The 13,156-nt window shown below is 53.1% G+C and overlaps 2 protein-coding genes across 2 annotated transcripts in view; both read right to left on the bottom strand.

The window, feature by feature from the left end:
* Positions 1–471: 471 nt before the first annotated feature.
* Insm1 (INSM transcriptional repressor 1) lies at positions 472–3,039 on the bottom strand. Its single transcript, XM_052181505.1, is given in 2 exon segments — positions 472–2,090; positions 2,092–3,039. Coding segments are annotated over 2 exon segments (1,578 nt in total). The 5' UTR covers positions 2,890–3,039; the 3' UTR covers positions 472–1,310.
* A 7,113-nt stretch (positions 3,040–10,152) lies between these two features.
* Positions 10,153–13,156, bottom strand: part of Cfap61 (cilia and flagella associated protein 61) — a 288,694-nt gene continuing 285,690 nt past the window's right edge. The window contains exon 27 of the mRNA XM_052181504.1: positions 10,153–10,353. Coding sequence (XP_052037464.1) covers positions 10,153–10,353 — 201 coding nt within the window. The remainder of the gene's footprint in view (positions 10,354–13,156) is intronic.

Genomic DNA, 13,156 nt, shown 5'->3' with positions numbered 1-13,156 from the left:
AATTTTCCTAACCATAGGGAAAAGGGTGCTTTTAAGAAACCACTAAAAAACACCATTTAAAATCTTCTTTAGATCCTCCTGGGAGGGAACTACTTGAAGCTGAAATAAGACCACAATATTTTGACTTTGAAAATATTTTATTTGAATAGTAAATATTTATACAGTTGAAACAGTTCTATCGAAGCTTTCTATAAATAGCTAACAATTAAGAAAATAATGTATGTAGAAAAGAGATTGCATTTAAAAGTAAGAGCTGTCGGTTGTACAAGGGCCTTGGGGCCCCTCAAGCAGAATAAAATGGTACGTTGTCTGTAATTCCCTCGATAGATAGAAAAGTTAAAACTTTCAGCAGACCCCTCTAGAAAAACGGTTCTTTCCTAAAATGCACAGTGAAATGTCAAAAGTGGCAGGGGGAAAGCTCACAAAGAGAGAGAGAGAGAGAGAGAGAGAGAGAGAGAGAGAGAGGAGAGAGAGAGAGAGAGAATCTGCAATCAAATAATATCACAATCTTCATAATTAATATAAATAAATAAAGAATAAATAACAATTACGCATAAATCAACATATACATGTAAAGGGAACTCAACAGTCCAACCTCAACAAAGATGATCAAACCAAAAGTCTTCTGTGAAATACTGAGGCAGTTACTACAGCATCTTGTTAAAACTCCTCCCGCCCCCAAAAAACAATCCCCAACAGACAACAGGTCAAGGCATTTGTGGCTATACTAAAGAAAACTCTTTTTTAAGCAATTTGATTTGTTCACATACAAAAAGGTAAAGCCAGACTCCAGCAGTTCACAAGCCATAATAAAGCTAATCGTGTGGGAAGTTCAATTTACAGCCTGTGAAATATAAAGGCATTTATTCCTCAAGATTCACCCCAAACAACCCGTACGCTACAGACATTGAGAGCAGAGATTGGTAGGCAGAGCAAACCGCATTTTCTAGACCATGAACACAGCGAATACTAGCAAGAAAAACAGCTTTGCCCCTCAAAGGGAGGCGTCCAACCACGAGACAAACGTATACAGCCATTTTTTTTCTCCCCTGTACAGAAAGAGACGGACTCCTGTTGCGCCATGGAGGTGGGGTGGGGTGGGGGGGGCACAACGCAAAGAGGGTGGGGTCCAAAGGAGTCACAGCAAGAAGACCAGGATTACCGTCACGCCACACCGAGAGAAGCAAAGACGACACTTTCACCCCGGAACAGGTGTAAGGGCCCCCCAGAACAGGCATGGGGGGCGCGCTCTCTTTGTGGGTCTCCAAGTGAAGGCACAGTTCTGGGGGCCCCCGGACCGAGGACGCACTCTAGCAGGCCGGACGCACGGGCACCTGAAGGAGGATCACCTGTCTATTCTCAGACGGGTGGCACTTGTTGATGTGCCGCGTCAGACCCGGGGAGCTGTAGAAGGTGGCCGGGCAGTACTTGCAGGGGAACACCTGGGCAGCGTGCAGCAGGCGCAGGTGGCGCTCCTGGGCGCCCTTGCTGGGGAAGGTCTCCCCGCACACTGGGCACAGGTGGCACTCGGCGGCCGCACTCAGGCCCAGCATGCCGGCCGCCTCGCCGTCGCCCGAGGCCTCCTGGGGCGCCTTTTCGTCGGGCCCCGCGTAGAAAGCCAGGATGTCCTCGGCAGGGAGCGGCGGCGGCGGCGGCGGCGGCGGCGGCGGGGGCGGGGGAGCGCCTTTGGCCTGCAGCGCCTGGTGATGTGCCAGCAGGTGCTTGCGCAGATAGGCCTGACGACGGAACTTCTTGGCGCAGTGGTGGCACTCGTAGAGCCCGTCCTCGGAGCCTGACTCGGACACGCCGCCAGGGCTCGGCGTGTCCCGATCACTGCCGCCGCCACCCGCAGCCTCGCGCGCCTCCGCCCTGGTGGCGGCTTCTGGCTCCGGCGCGCGGGCCGCTGCGGGCACCGGCCGTGGTTTGTGCCAGCGGCGGTGAGAGGCCAGGTTGGCCGGGCAGCTGAAGACCTTAGCGCACTCGGGGCAGCGGTACTCCACGCGCACGATGCGCGAGCACTTGTGCTGCGCCAGAGCGAACGGGTCGGCGTACTCCTCCTTGCACAGCTGGCAGATGAACTCGCCCAGGGGGTCGGGTCGCGCCTCCCGCGCGGCCCCGCGGCGCCTCCACCGGGCCCTCCTTGATCTTGAGCCCCAGCACCGGCGACGTGGTCACCTCGTCCTCGAAGTGCAGCTTGCGGATGGCCTTCGGCTTTTTGGCGCTCGGGGCCTTGGCTGCCTTGGCGGGCGGCTCTGCAGCGATAGCGGCGGGGGGCGCGGGTCTCTTGCCCGGGGGCCGCAGGGCCGCGGCTGGGGACAGTGGAGGACCGGGCCCAGGACCCCGAGCCGCCTCGGCGCCGGCGGAGAACGCAGTGCCCATCTTGAGCTCGGCGGGCGCGAAGAGCAGCGCGTCTCCGCCGCAGGTGCCGCCGCCGCCACCGCCAGCGCCGTTGGCGCCGCCGCCTCCCACTGCGAGCAGCGCGGCGGGCGTGGGGAAGGACTCGGCGGACACCGGTGAGCCCAGGTTGAAGCTGCGCTCGAAGTACTTGTGCTTCTCGTGCTCGCGGCTCACCGGCCGCGTGGGACTGTAGAGAGGCGCGGGGTGCGCAGCCTCGGGGTTACCGAAGTGCGCGGCCCGCGGGCCGGGCGGGGGTGGCGGCGGGCCTGGCGCGCAGGCGAGCGCGGCGGCGAGCGCAGCATGGGCGCGCTCCGCGAGCGCTGGCGGCGGAGGTGGCGGCAGCGGCCCGGGGCTGGGCACCGGGGGCTCGGCGCGGGCACCCCCGCAGCCGGGTGACAGCAGCAGCGCGCGGTCACTGTCCTCGCCGCCGCGGACCCGGTAGGACACGGGCGTGGACTTCTTGCTGCGCTTCACCAGGAACCCGCGGGGCATGTTGGCGCGGTGCAAAGGGCGACGCACTGGTTGGGTCCCACCTCCGTGGCTTGGCCCTGGCGGCCTTCAGTGTCCCCAGCCCATCGCCTGCACGCGGCGGCTTCGGGACTCGCGCGGTGCCCGCGGCTGCTGGCCCGGCTCTGCGCTCCGCACGCGCGTCCCTGTCCCCGGGCCCGGGCGCCGCTCCCTTTTAACGGGGGGAGGGGGCCATTGTTCTCGCCTCCCGCTTCCCCCGGAGCCAATCAGCGCGCCCGCAGCTCCTCCGCCGACGAGGGCGGGAGGGCGACAGAGCGGCAAAAAGGGGGCCGGGACTCGAGGGTCGCCCGGTAGGTGCGGCAGATGTACCTGAGGGCGCAGGGCCCCAACGCGCGCCCCTCGGCCACCCCGCCCCGCCGCGCCCGGCGCCGCCGCCCCGCCTGGCCCAGGCACACGCCCGACCCCGCCTCCCTTCACGGTCTGCTGCTCCTCTATGGGGAGGCGCACGTGCCTGGGCTTTGTGTGTCTCCTCCGGGGGGCGCGGAGCCGCCAAATGGGCCCGTCCATCAGCACGACAATGTGCGCCCCCCTCCCGCGCGGGGATTACCCGCGGGTCGCGAGCTAAATAGCAACAAAGGAGAAGAATGGCCCCAAATATGTCAGGAGGGTTCAATCCGCGAGCCGGAGCCCAGGGGGAAATTGGGCGCGCTGATGGGGTGGGGGCAGGGGCGACCCGAGGGCCGCTGCTGCGGCGGGAGAAGGGCGCGGGAGCCCCGCGCGCTGTATGGAAAATCATCGGCAAGGGGAACGCGCAACTCAAGTCCGGACAGCCAGTGGCCGGCCGGCGCTCTGGCCGCGGGACCCCGGGCTTCCGAGAGTAAACGCATCGAGGCTGCCGGCTTCCGCGGAGCGGCGGGTCTGGGCTCACAGGCTCAGCTTGCCGGCGGGCCTGAAAGCTTCTCTCGAGTTGGAGAAACTGTTGGCATAGCACGTTTTCGATCATCCCCGGATGCGGGGCTGCAGCCCTGGCCTGCTGGCTGACTTCCAAAAGGAACTTGAATGTCTGAAGTTAGGTTCCTTTCCCTTATATTCCTGAAGCCCGGGCATTGGCACCCTCGCCAGGGTCGGACCCAGGCTTCAGAAGCCTCCTCGCTGTCCAGGACGTAGGCAACGCCTGTGGAGTTGACCCAAGTGGTCCATGCACAGAGAAGTTGGTTTTCACCCTCTGCGCAGCCTCATGCATTTTCATTCTGAGCGGGCATTTTGTCTGCGGGTTGACATCAGATGCTAAATCAAGGGCTCCAATCAAGGCGCTGAGGAATAAAGCAACCGCCTGTCTGGGCGCCCCCCCACCCCCCGGAGCCGTGCCCCCTTCACCTTTGTGAAGGAAATTAACCTCCCGCTATTGAGCGCGGGTCGCGGCCAATCTGGACGCAAAAGAGACGCGTGCTGCTGGGGGTGGGGGTGGGGGGAGGTGGGGGTGGCCAATCTGTCCTCAGAGGAAGCCTGCAGCCTGAGAGGACCAGCCGCGTCCTTCCGTGCCACTGGGAAGAGACAACAAGGAAGGGCACCCCTGGTACACACACACACACCACACTCGACGCCAGATTTGGACCCAGACCCGGCAACTTGTGTAGAGATCTCTTTCCTGCCCATGGCCAAGGAAACACAAAAGAGTGCTTTTCTTGGGGAAAGGAGTATGAATTCTGTCACCAGGGAACAACAAATAGCCAAGACTCATCAAATGTCATAGCTGTGGCAAAAATGTCACTTTACTCAAATTGAGAGAAACATTTTTTTTCCTTGAAGCGAGTCTAGATTTTTGCTGAGTTTGACTTACGATTAAATTCCACTGAAGGCATTTAATTGTTTTGGGGTTTCCCTCTGAAAATACCCTGGCTTGGAAATTAGTTTTTTTTTTTTTCTCAGCAGAATCCACTTGAGTAATACATTGTAATGGGGAGAGTTGTTAAGGTGAGTTAACTCAGGAAAGAAATCTTATGATTTTATGTCTGTAATTTTTTTAAAACCACCAACTTAAGAGAGAAAAATATATGAAATGTTGCGATGGATAATAGTCTTTAAAAAGTTAGAAATCCTAAAATGAATTACAATCCACGAATATTTCGATCTGAGAATAACTTATTTCTTTGCTCTTTTGAGCACTGATTAAAACTGCTGATGAAATTAGAAGAGAGAAGGAAAGAGAGGGAGATTCCGAGACAGTTATGGCCAATTTTATTTTCTAATTACGAATCCCATCTGGGTTGTGGAATAATGGGGCGGGGCTCCATGGGCTACCCCCATCAGGATATTTAGTCTTGCGTATGTAACACTCTTTTTATTCAAAAGGCTGCCGGAAGAGTTCGTCGCCTAGTGAGTCCTTACAAACAAACAAACAAACAAACAAAAACCAATAATAACTGTTATGTGTGTTGGATTTGTGGTGGTGCATATGACCATCAATTGAAAATAAAATAAAAAAAAAAACCTTGCTCGAGGGAATTGAAACAGGGCTCTTGATTTAGTCAGAGAAATCTATGCAGATGTTTAGTGGATAGTTTTCACGCCGCTAGAGTTAAAATAAATGGAAACACGCAGGCTGCGCATGTAGACGTGTGCTCGCACTGGCCACCCTTCAGCAGGTGCAGTCCAGCTCCGGCGGTGGTGATGATAGGTCTGCGGGATTTCCGCGGAACTGTCTGCCTGCAGGGACCAGAACACCTACTCCTGCGAAGTGTCTTCCCCCTGGGAAAAGCAAAGCTTCGCCCGCGGCCTGCTTCTCCACACTGTGACTCAGAATAATGGACGCGGGAGCGGTGGTGAAGAAACCCTAAGTGTTACTTTGCCTTAAGGAGGCCTTAACGGGAGTCGGTGGGAGGCTGGGCACCTAAGTGTCCCAATTGGACACCAAGGAAAGAACTCCTTTCCCTTCATGGACGCCCCACCCCCACCCCGGGCCTCTCCAATTCTCGTCCTTGCAGATGGGAGGTGGGGTACCAGCTCCTAAGGCTGCAGAGCCTGAGGCTGGCTGTGCTCACTCCGGTTCCTGTGGGTGCAGCTGCGGTCCGGGCAAGCATCAGGACACTCTGTGACCACCAACACTGCTCCGAAAGAAAGTTGAGAACGCTAAGAGTTTCTAGAACTTGGGTGTCTAGGTATTGAGTACAATCTTTTTGAGAATTTAGCCGTGGCTTTAATGCTGTGCTAACAGCTTTGACCACTCAAGAAGGAGGAGGCCCACAGGTCAGGAGTCCCAGTCTTCGCCATACAGGGAGTTTCTGGAGACACCGTGTGTGTGTGTGTGTGTGTGTGTGTGTGTGTGTGTGTGTGTGTGTGTGTGTGTGTTTGCACGCGTGTGGGCTGCAGCCTGCTCTCTTGACTTAACAGAAGCTTCCAACCACCGCCTGGGTTCCCACAGACACAACTCGAAGGCCCTGAGCTTCACTGTCCCATGCCCACAGCCGGGTCCTGAAGGACCAAGAGTGCAGAAGCTTTGTGTTCGCAGGAATGAAGGGTTGTCTTGTCAGGCACAGGAGCACGCGAGAGACACGCGCAGGCGGAATGCCGCCGCCCCTCCCGGCCCAGTCCGGCCTCTGGGCACCTTCCGGGCCTCCCCGCCCCGTAGGCCGCTGCCTTTGTTAGGCACATTAGCATAAAGCTGCCACGGATCTCCCGTTGAAATAATTCCACACAAAAGGAGAGTGCATGAAAGAGATCGAACAAGGGTGAAGCCGCGAGGCCGCGCCGGGCGCCGGGCGCGGGAGGGACGCGCTCGAGTGTCCCCTCCCCTCTAGCGCCCAGGGCCCCGCAATCTGCCGCGCGCCCATTATGAGGCCACCGCTTTTATCCACCCTCCCTACACCCCAGTGTGCCGTCGGGCCACCGCACACTCATTGGAGAGCCCTTAGGGCTGTTTGTTTTTGCATCGGCTAGGGACTGGAAGGGGGGCGTGGGGTGGTTGGACCCAGGCTTGGCTGCAAGAGGGGCGGCATTTGCAAAGCAAGAATGCGGGAATGTCTCAACTAGAGCCTTTGGGAAGAAGAGCGCGGGACAGCACTGCCCGAGCCCGGATGACAATGAGCCTGGATGCTGAGTCGACCCCACACCCCCGCCCCGGTACCCCGCCCTGGGTCTGAAAATGAACCCACGGGAGCGGAGCCAAACTGCCAACACCCCCACTCCCCACACCCCACCACCCTCCGGGAGCCTGAGGGACACTTTGGGCCTGGGCCTGCTGTTTCTCACAACTTATCCTTGGAGTTTGCTTCGATCCCTCTCCCATTTGGAATACCTTGTCACCCTCTCTCTCCCGCCTCCTTCGACTGTTTTATCCCTCCCTCCTTCCCTCCTTCCTGGCTTTCTTTCCCCATCTCCCCACCCCATGCACCACTTCTCTTTAGGCCGGTGTCCCCCTCTCTCTTCCTGTCCACCACTTCGCTCCTGGTCCTCTCCCTCACTCGCAGTCCTCCCTCGACCTCAGACTCTCCCTCTCCCCTCGCTCCCAGCCCCTTTCTGCCTGTGTGTTCCTCCGCCTGTCTTGACAACGCCTTCCCCTTCCCCATCACTGTCCTTCCTCCATCCACGGTCTTCCTCTGTCTCTCCCTCCTCTATGCTCTTCCACTCTCTTTTCCTCACCCTCCATCTTCCCCCACTCCTTGTTCCTCCACCCCCACCCCCAAACAGGCCAACGTGTGTTATTTTATTTGTCTAGAGAGAGCCTATTTGTTCAGTGATGTGTGGCCTCCTGGTCGCCTGCTTTAATGGGGGACGCGGAGGCTGGGTTTCTGTGAACATTAGCATACAGCTGCCGGGCTCCCGCCCCGGCCCCGCGCTTACTTTACGCCGGCCTTATCTCCACTTCTCTCAGCCAGACAACAATCAACAGCTCCTCACACACGCGACTTTCCAGCCCCGGCCCTGCTAAGACTGGCTTGCCCAACTGCTTTCTGTTCTCTCTCTCTCTCTCTCTCTCTCTCTCTCTCTCTCTCTCTCTCTCTCTCTCTCTCTCTCCTCTCCCCCTCACTTTCTTACCTTAAGGGTAAATATTGATTGCCTGATTTTAATCCTCCAGGAATATTCTCTCTTCTCTCTCTCTCTCTCTCTCTCTCTCTCTCTCTCTCTCTCTCTCTCTCTCTCTCTCTCTCTCTCTCTCCTGTGATATTTGAGTGTGATAAAACCAAAAGGGGCCATCTGTAGCAAGGAGGAGGCTACATTTCTTATTTAAGAGCTGACATCTGTGAGAACAGTAGAGGCATCCGTGAAGCAGGGTTTGGAAATTTAACTTTGGCGTTTCTCTTGACAATATTCTTTGGTTACAAACAATAGAAATTCCCAAATCAGATGGGGACCCTGAGATGTTCCAGTGTTGGTGTCTTTGATTTTTTTTATTGTGGGCTTTATTATCCAGAGTCCTTCCAGAGCCAGTTTCAATCTGTGCCCAATGGCTGTGGGGGCGTCATTTCTTAGGAAACTTGTTCTTAACAGCTGCGCATTTATGCCAGCGGCCCTAGACTCAGGAACTTGCTTTCTAAGAGCGGGACAAGGAATAAAATATCACCAGACACCCTCTGTAGGCCACGATATGCTTCAGATATTCTCACACCTGTTGTGATGTCCACAGCTACCTTTTTAAAGGCAGCAAACGCTGCAGTTAGCAGATTTATGTGGGACTTGCTGTTAAGGTTAATGTAGTCCTCTGGGGTCACTTTTGCATAGCTAGAGGCTTTATCATGGTAATAGCTGCTCACTAAAGTCATAACGGTTAAACCAGCTCCCTGACTTTGTTCTGTAACCTCTAGCCCAGAATCCCAGGGCCTGGCACACAAATGCTCTCTCTACATTTGCTGATGAGTTTGACCCAGGACACCTCAGGAGAGGGGCAAGGGAAGGAAGAGTGTCTGGTGCCTGAGCTGACACCCCTGAAATATGTGCTGGGTGTGGATTGTGAAGCATGGGCCAGCAGCGATTGTCTGTACCAGATGGGCCACCGTTGCCCTCCCCTCACTGTCCCACACTGGTGTAAAAACCTATGTGTGAAGGAATGAGTGTCATTTACTGCTTGCCTTTGTCTGGCTGCAGGAAAATAGGAGTTCAGCGTTCCGGAACAATTTTGTTGTGAGAAATGTCAAACAACTTGGTTGTTCCAAGTGCCTAGGCACTTGTGGCACAGCTCCACAGTGCATGCAGACTTCTGGCTTGCCCCTCCCACTTTGCCTTGGGGGGGAGGGGCTCTGGGAGAATCTTGCCTTTGTGTGGGTGAGTGGGGGGTGGGTGTGATAAAACCCATACTTGTGTTCATTAAAAAAAAAAAAATCAATTTAAAGCCCTACAGTGGGTCAGTCGTGCCACACTGCTTCTGTTTGTTCCTGAATCCGTGTGCCTTGGAGGTGGGCCATTAAGACTTGCTTTATTTAGAAGAGAAAAGAAGGCTGCTTCCTGCCTTTTTTTTCCCCTTTCTTTTTCAAGATGGTTTCACTTTGCAGCCCAGGCTGGCCTCAAACTCACTATATAGCTCACTGCCTTTGAATTCATAGTAATACCTCCGTCTCAGCCTCTAGTAGTGAGTGCTTCAGGAGGAGAAAAATAGTCTGATCAGCATTGGGTATTTAAGGAACCAGTCCTGCCCTACCTCACTCCTCTGGAGACCAGCGTCAAACAAAAGGAACTGGAATGATTTCTCTCTACATTTCAGAATTTGAGATCTGGGTATGAATTTCCTGGTCTTCCATTTTCTCTTAGCCTTTGTCAGCAAAATGAATAAAAACAAACAGTAAGGCTCTGAAAGCAGTCGCCAAGGTTTCAAAAGACCAGGTAGGTCCCACCCAGTCCTCCTGAAGGGGGATTACAGATTGGATTTCTCCTCATCTGTTTACCAAGTTTCTATTCTGGGCACATAAGTGTCTTTTTCTATCCACCACTATTAATCGGCCCACATAGGAAGGGTTAATGGAACTGTCAGCAGAACATTCCAGGAAATCAAACAGAATCGCACACCAGGTAAACAAACAAACAAAAACCCAAAAAACCAAAAAACCCCTAGTTTTGCTTAGTAGGAGCTTGTTTTATTGCTAGAGTGGATTTTTCTGCTTAGAACCTGCCTGTGTAAAGTTCCCCGCCTTAGCAGTGCCACACAGCCGAGCGCCACCTACTGGAATACGGGGAAAACACTGCAGGAAGAAAGCGTATAGAGCGGTGGTGGTGGTGGGGTGGGGTGGGGTTTGGGGTGTTCCGTCTGTACAGCACGTGGCTGACAGTGATGTGGGGGGGGGGCTTCACTGGCTACAGCTAAATGATGCCTGGCCATGCGTACATGGGCAGGTGGTACTGGTTGTAATGAAGGTAATCGAGGATGCTCCTCTCCAACATGCTTTTGTAGATGGAATCCTCAAACACCCTTTGGAGGTATTTCTGGGGCTTCTCGTTCAGGTTTATCTCCTCTTCCTCTAACTGGTAGGCTAGCTGCTCCATGGTAGGCTTGTCTTCCTCCTGTGAATTCAGTAAAGAGGCCAGAGTCAGGACGTCCTGGCACTCAGCACCACCAGTGCAGGGCAGGGTCAGCTCCCCAAGGATAGGTACTTTGTCTAGCTTTGTAGAAATTCCCCATACAGGGGACAAAACACACACACTGCACGGTTATTCTTATCCTTTTCAGTGGACAGTTAAGTACACTCACAGTGTTGCACAGCCATCCCCATTTGCATCCAGATGACAGAAACTGCCAACAGGCACACACAGTCCTGTCCCCCAGCCACCCCTAGCCCCGGCTCCTTTCTGGGGCACCTCAAGCAACTGCTAAACACTGTTTATGCGTTTGTGTAAGGATTCTATTTATCATGTAGCATGATGTTACCAAGGATGGTAATTTTTAAGCTAGTTTTTTTTTTTTCAGATAAAATTATCTGCCTGCTTTAATATTTGGGCAAGAAACCTTCTAGGTGGTTTATTGTCTTGGGTCTTGGCCAAGGGGTAGAGTTTAAGAACCTCAGAAAGCCTCAGCACAAATTCGTATTAACATCTTTAAACACAGGGTTCAGCAAGAATAAAGCTATTTGAGACTATGCTTAATCCACAAAGAGTAAACGTTTTCTTACACCTTGTGATGGTGTAATCCCAGCACTTGGGAAGCAGAGACAGGCATATCTCTGTGAGTTTGAGGCCAACCTGGTCTAGAAAGCAAGTTCCAGGACCGCTAAGGCTACACAGAGAAACCCTGTCTGTCTAAACAAACAAACAAAAAACCCAAACGTTTTTCCCAAAACACACAAGTTGAAAGGCCACACTGCACACACCTCCCCTGCAAGCCACTCAGATCCCACCATGTGGTCCCTACTGTGGGGTCCTGCCCATCTATAGCAGGGTTGTGACTAAGGATTCTGAGCTGGTGTGCTCTTGACAGCACAGTGATTACTGATCCCTCAAACCAAAGTCACAGTGCATTTATTCTGACTTCCAGAGAGGGAAAAAAAGAGTTCTGTGTGAGGTTCTACTGGACCCTCACAGGCGGAAGGCTCACACTGAGTGGAGGCACATTATCATTATCAAGTTTGGGGGGTGTTGTTTGTTTTGGTTTTTGTTTGATACCACATTATCATTTGGCTATTTAAGCAAGACAGGATCAGGTTGGGGCAATTATAAACAGAGTTTAGAACAGTCGGGGCGTGGCACAGAAACTGAGATTAAAACCTGAACGGTGGGTAGGGGAAAGGCGACCACACTTAGACCTAAGAGGCAGATCTGGAAGCATTTGGGTGGCGGTACGGCCCGTGGGTACAATCTGCTGCCTACAGGAAGCTGCTTCTCTCTTCAGTTGTTCCGGAGGGTTCTCTTTGAACACCATGGAACACTGAACCGCTAGAAAAGTGGAGCTTGATACTGCACACGGCTGTTCTACAGTAACAGTAGGCAGGGAGGCATCAGATCTGTGTAGCACCTGTGGCCTCTCCCCTCACGCTGTGCTGCCCTGCCACAGGCTCACCTCATGTCATGGGGGACCCACTTTGTCTGGCTTCTTTCACTTAGCATAATGGCTTGGCTTTTTCTAGTCTTCTGAAAGTTCCCTTGTTTTTACATTTTATTTTTAACTCACGACAAGCGTGTATTCATGAGGTGCCGTGTAATGTTCTGATGCGCACATGCACTGTGGGGTGAGGAGGCCAACTGGCATATCCAGCGCCATTTACACTCACCGCCTCTGCGCTGAGAACATTTAAAACCCACCCTCATAACAAACTTGAAACAACTGGACATTCTTATCAGTGCCATTTACCAGGCCGTTCGATAGATGACTAGAACTTACTCCTGACAAGACGACATGCCTCTCTTCCCCATCCTCCCTGCCTGGCCAGAGGTCTGCAGTGACCACTCTTGGCTCTTTTTCTGTGTGTTCGCCTTTACTGTGAGTTTGTGCAGAGCTGGGCTTCTACGTGCCAGGTTAATCCACATCGTTGCACATTGTAGAACAACTCTTTTTTTTTTAGGGCTGAATAGTATTCCACCATGTGATATACATTCCAATGTATATACACCACATTCTCTTTACCCATTAAGCTACCCACAGACGGGCAGCTATGTTGTTCTTATATCTTGGCTATTGATGCTGCAGTGAACAGATCTTAGGCATACTTTCCTCACACCAATTTCTTTATGAACTCTTCTTGAGATACATTCGGATGTGGAACTGCTGATCACATGGTGACTCCATTTGTGACCTCTATGCTGTTTTCCAGGATGTCCCTCACTTACGTTCCCACCAGCAGCGAGTGTTTTAACGGAGTTCTTCTGTCTGTGTCTTGGTCAGTCTGTTGTCTTACCTCTCAGCCTTTTTATAACAGGCATTCTAACACGGTGTGGTGGTAGCTTGCTGTATTTTTAGTTTCAATCCTTGGCGGTGTTAACCATTTATTTCCATGTTTATATGCTGACCATTTAACCTGTAGTTCTCCTTTTGATAAATGTTTGTTCAGGCCATTTGCCTGTTTAAAATGTTTAGTCATCTGTTTTGTTAATTGATTGATTTGGTTCCTCATAGACTTTAGATATTAGCTCCTGTCCCATGTGTGATTCCAAATACCTTCTTGATGCCATGGGCTGTGTGAGCTCTGATACTTTTTTGCTGTGGGGAAACTTTTCAGTTTGACCTAGGCCCACGTGGTTCTCTATTTTTCCTTTTTCTTACCTGTGCTTGGGGCATATCTAGAAAATCCCGCCTATATTTCAGGGAGTCTTCTTCCTGTTTTCTCTAGGAGTTTTGTGATGTCTATTTTATAAGTGTTCTGAGAAGTCTCCATTT

This window comes from Apodemus sylvaticus, chromosome 5 (genome assembly GCF_947179515.1).
Source record: "Apodemus sylvaticus chromosome 5, mApoSyl1.1, whole genome shotgun sequence".
NCBI lineage: Eukaryota > Metazoa > Chordata > Mammalia > Rodentia > Muridae > Apodemus > Apodemus sylvaticus.
Note: the sequence above shows the minus strand (reverse complement) of the source record. Positions and strands in the feature narration are given on the sequence as shown.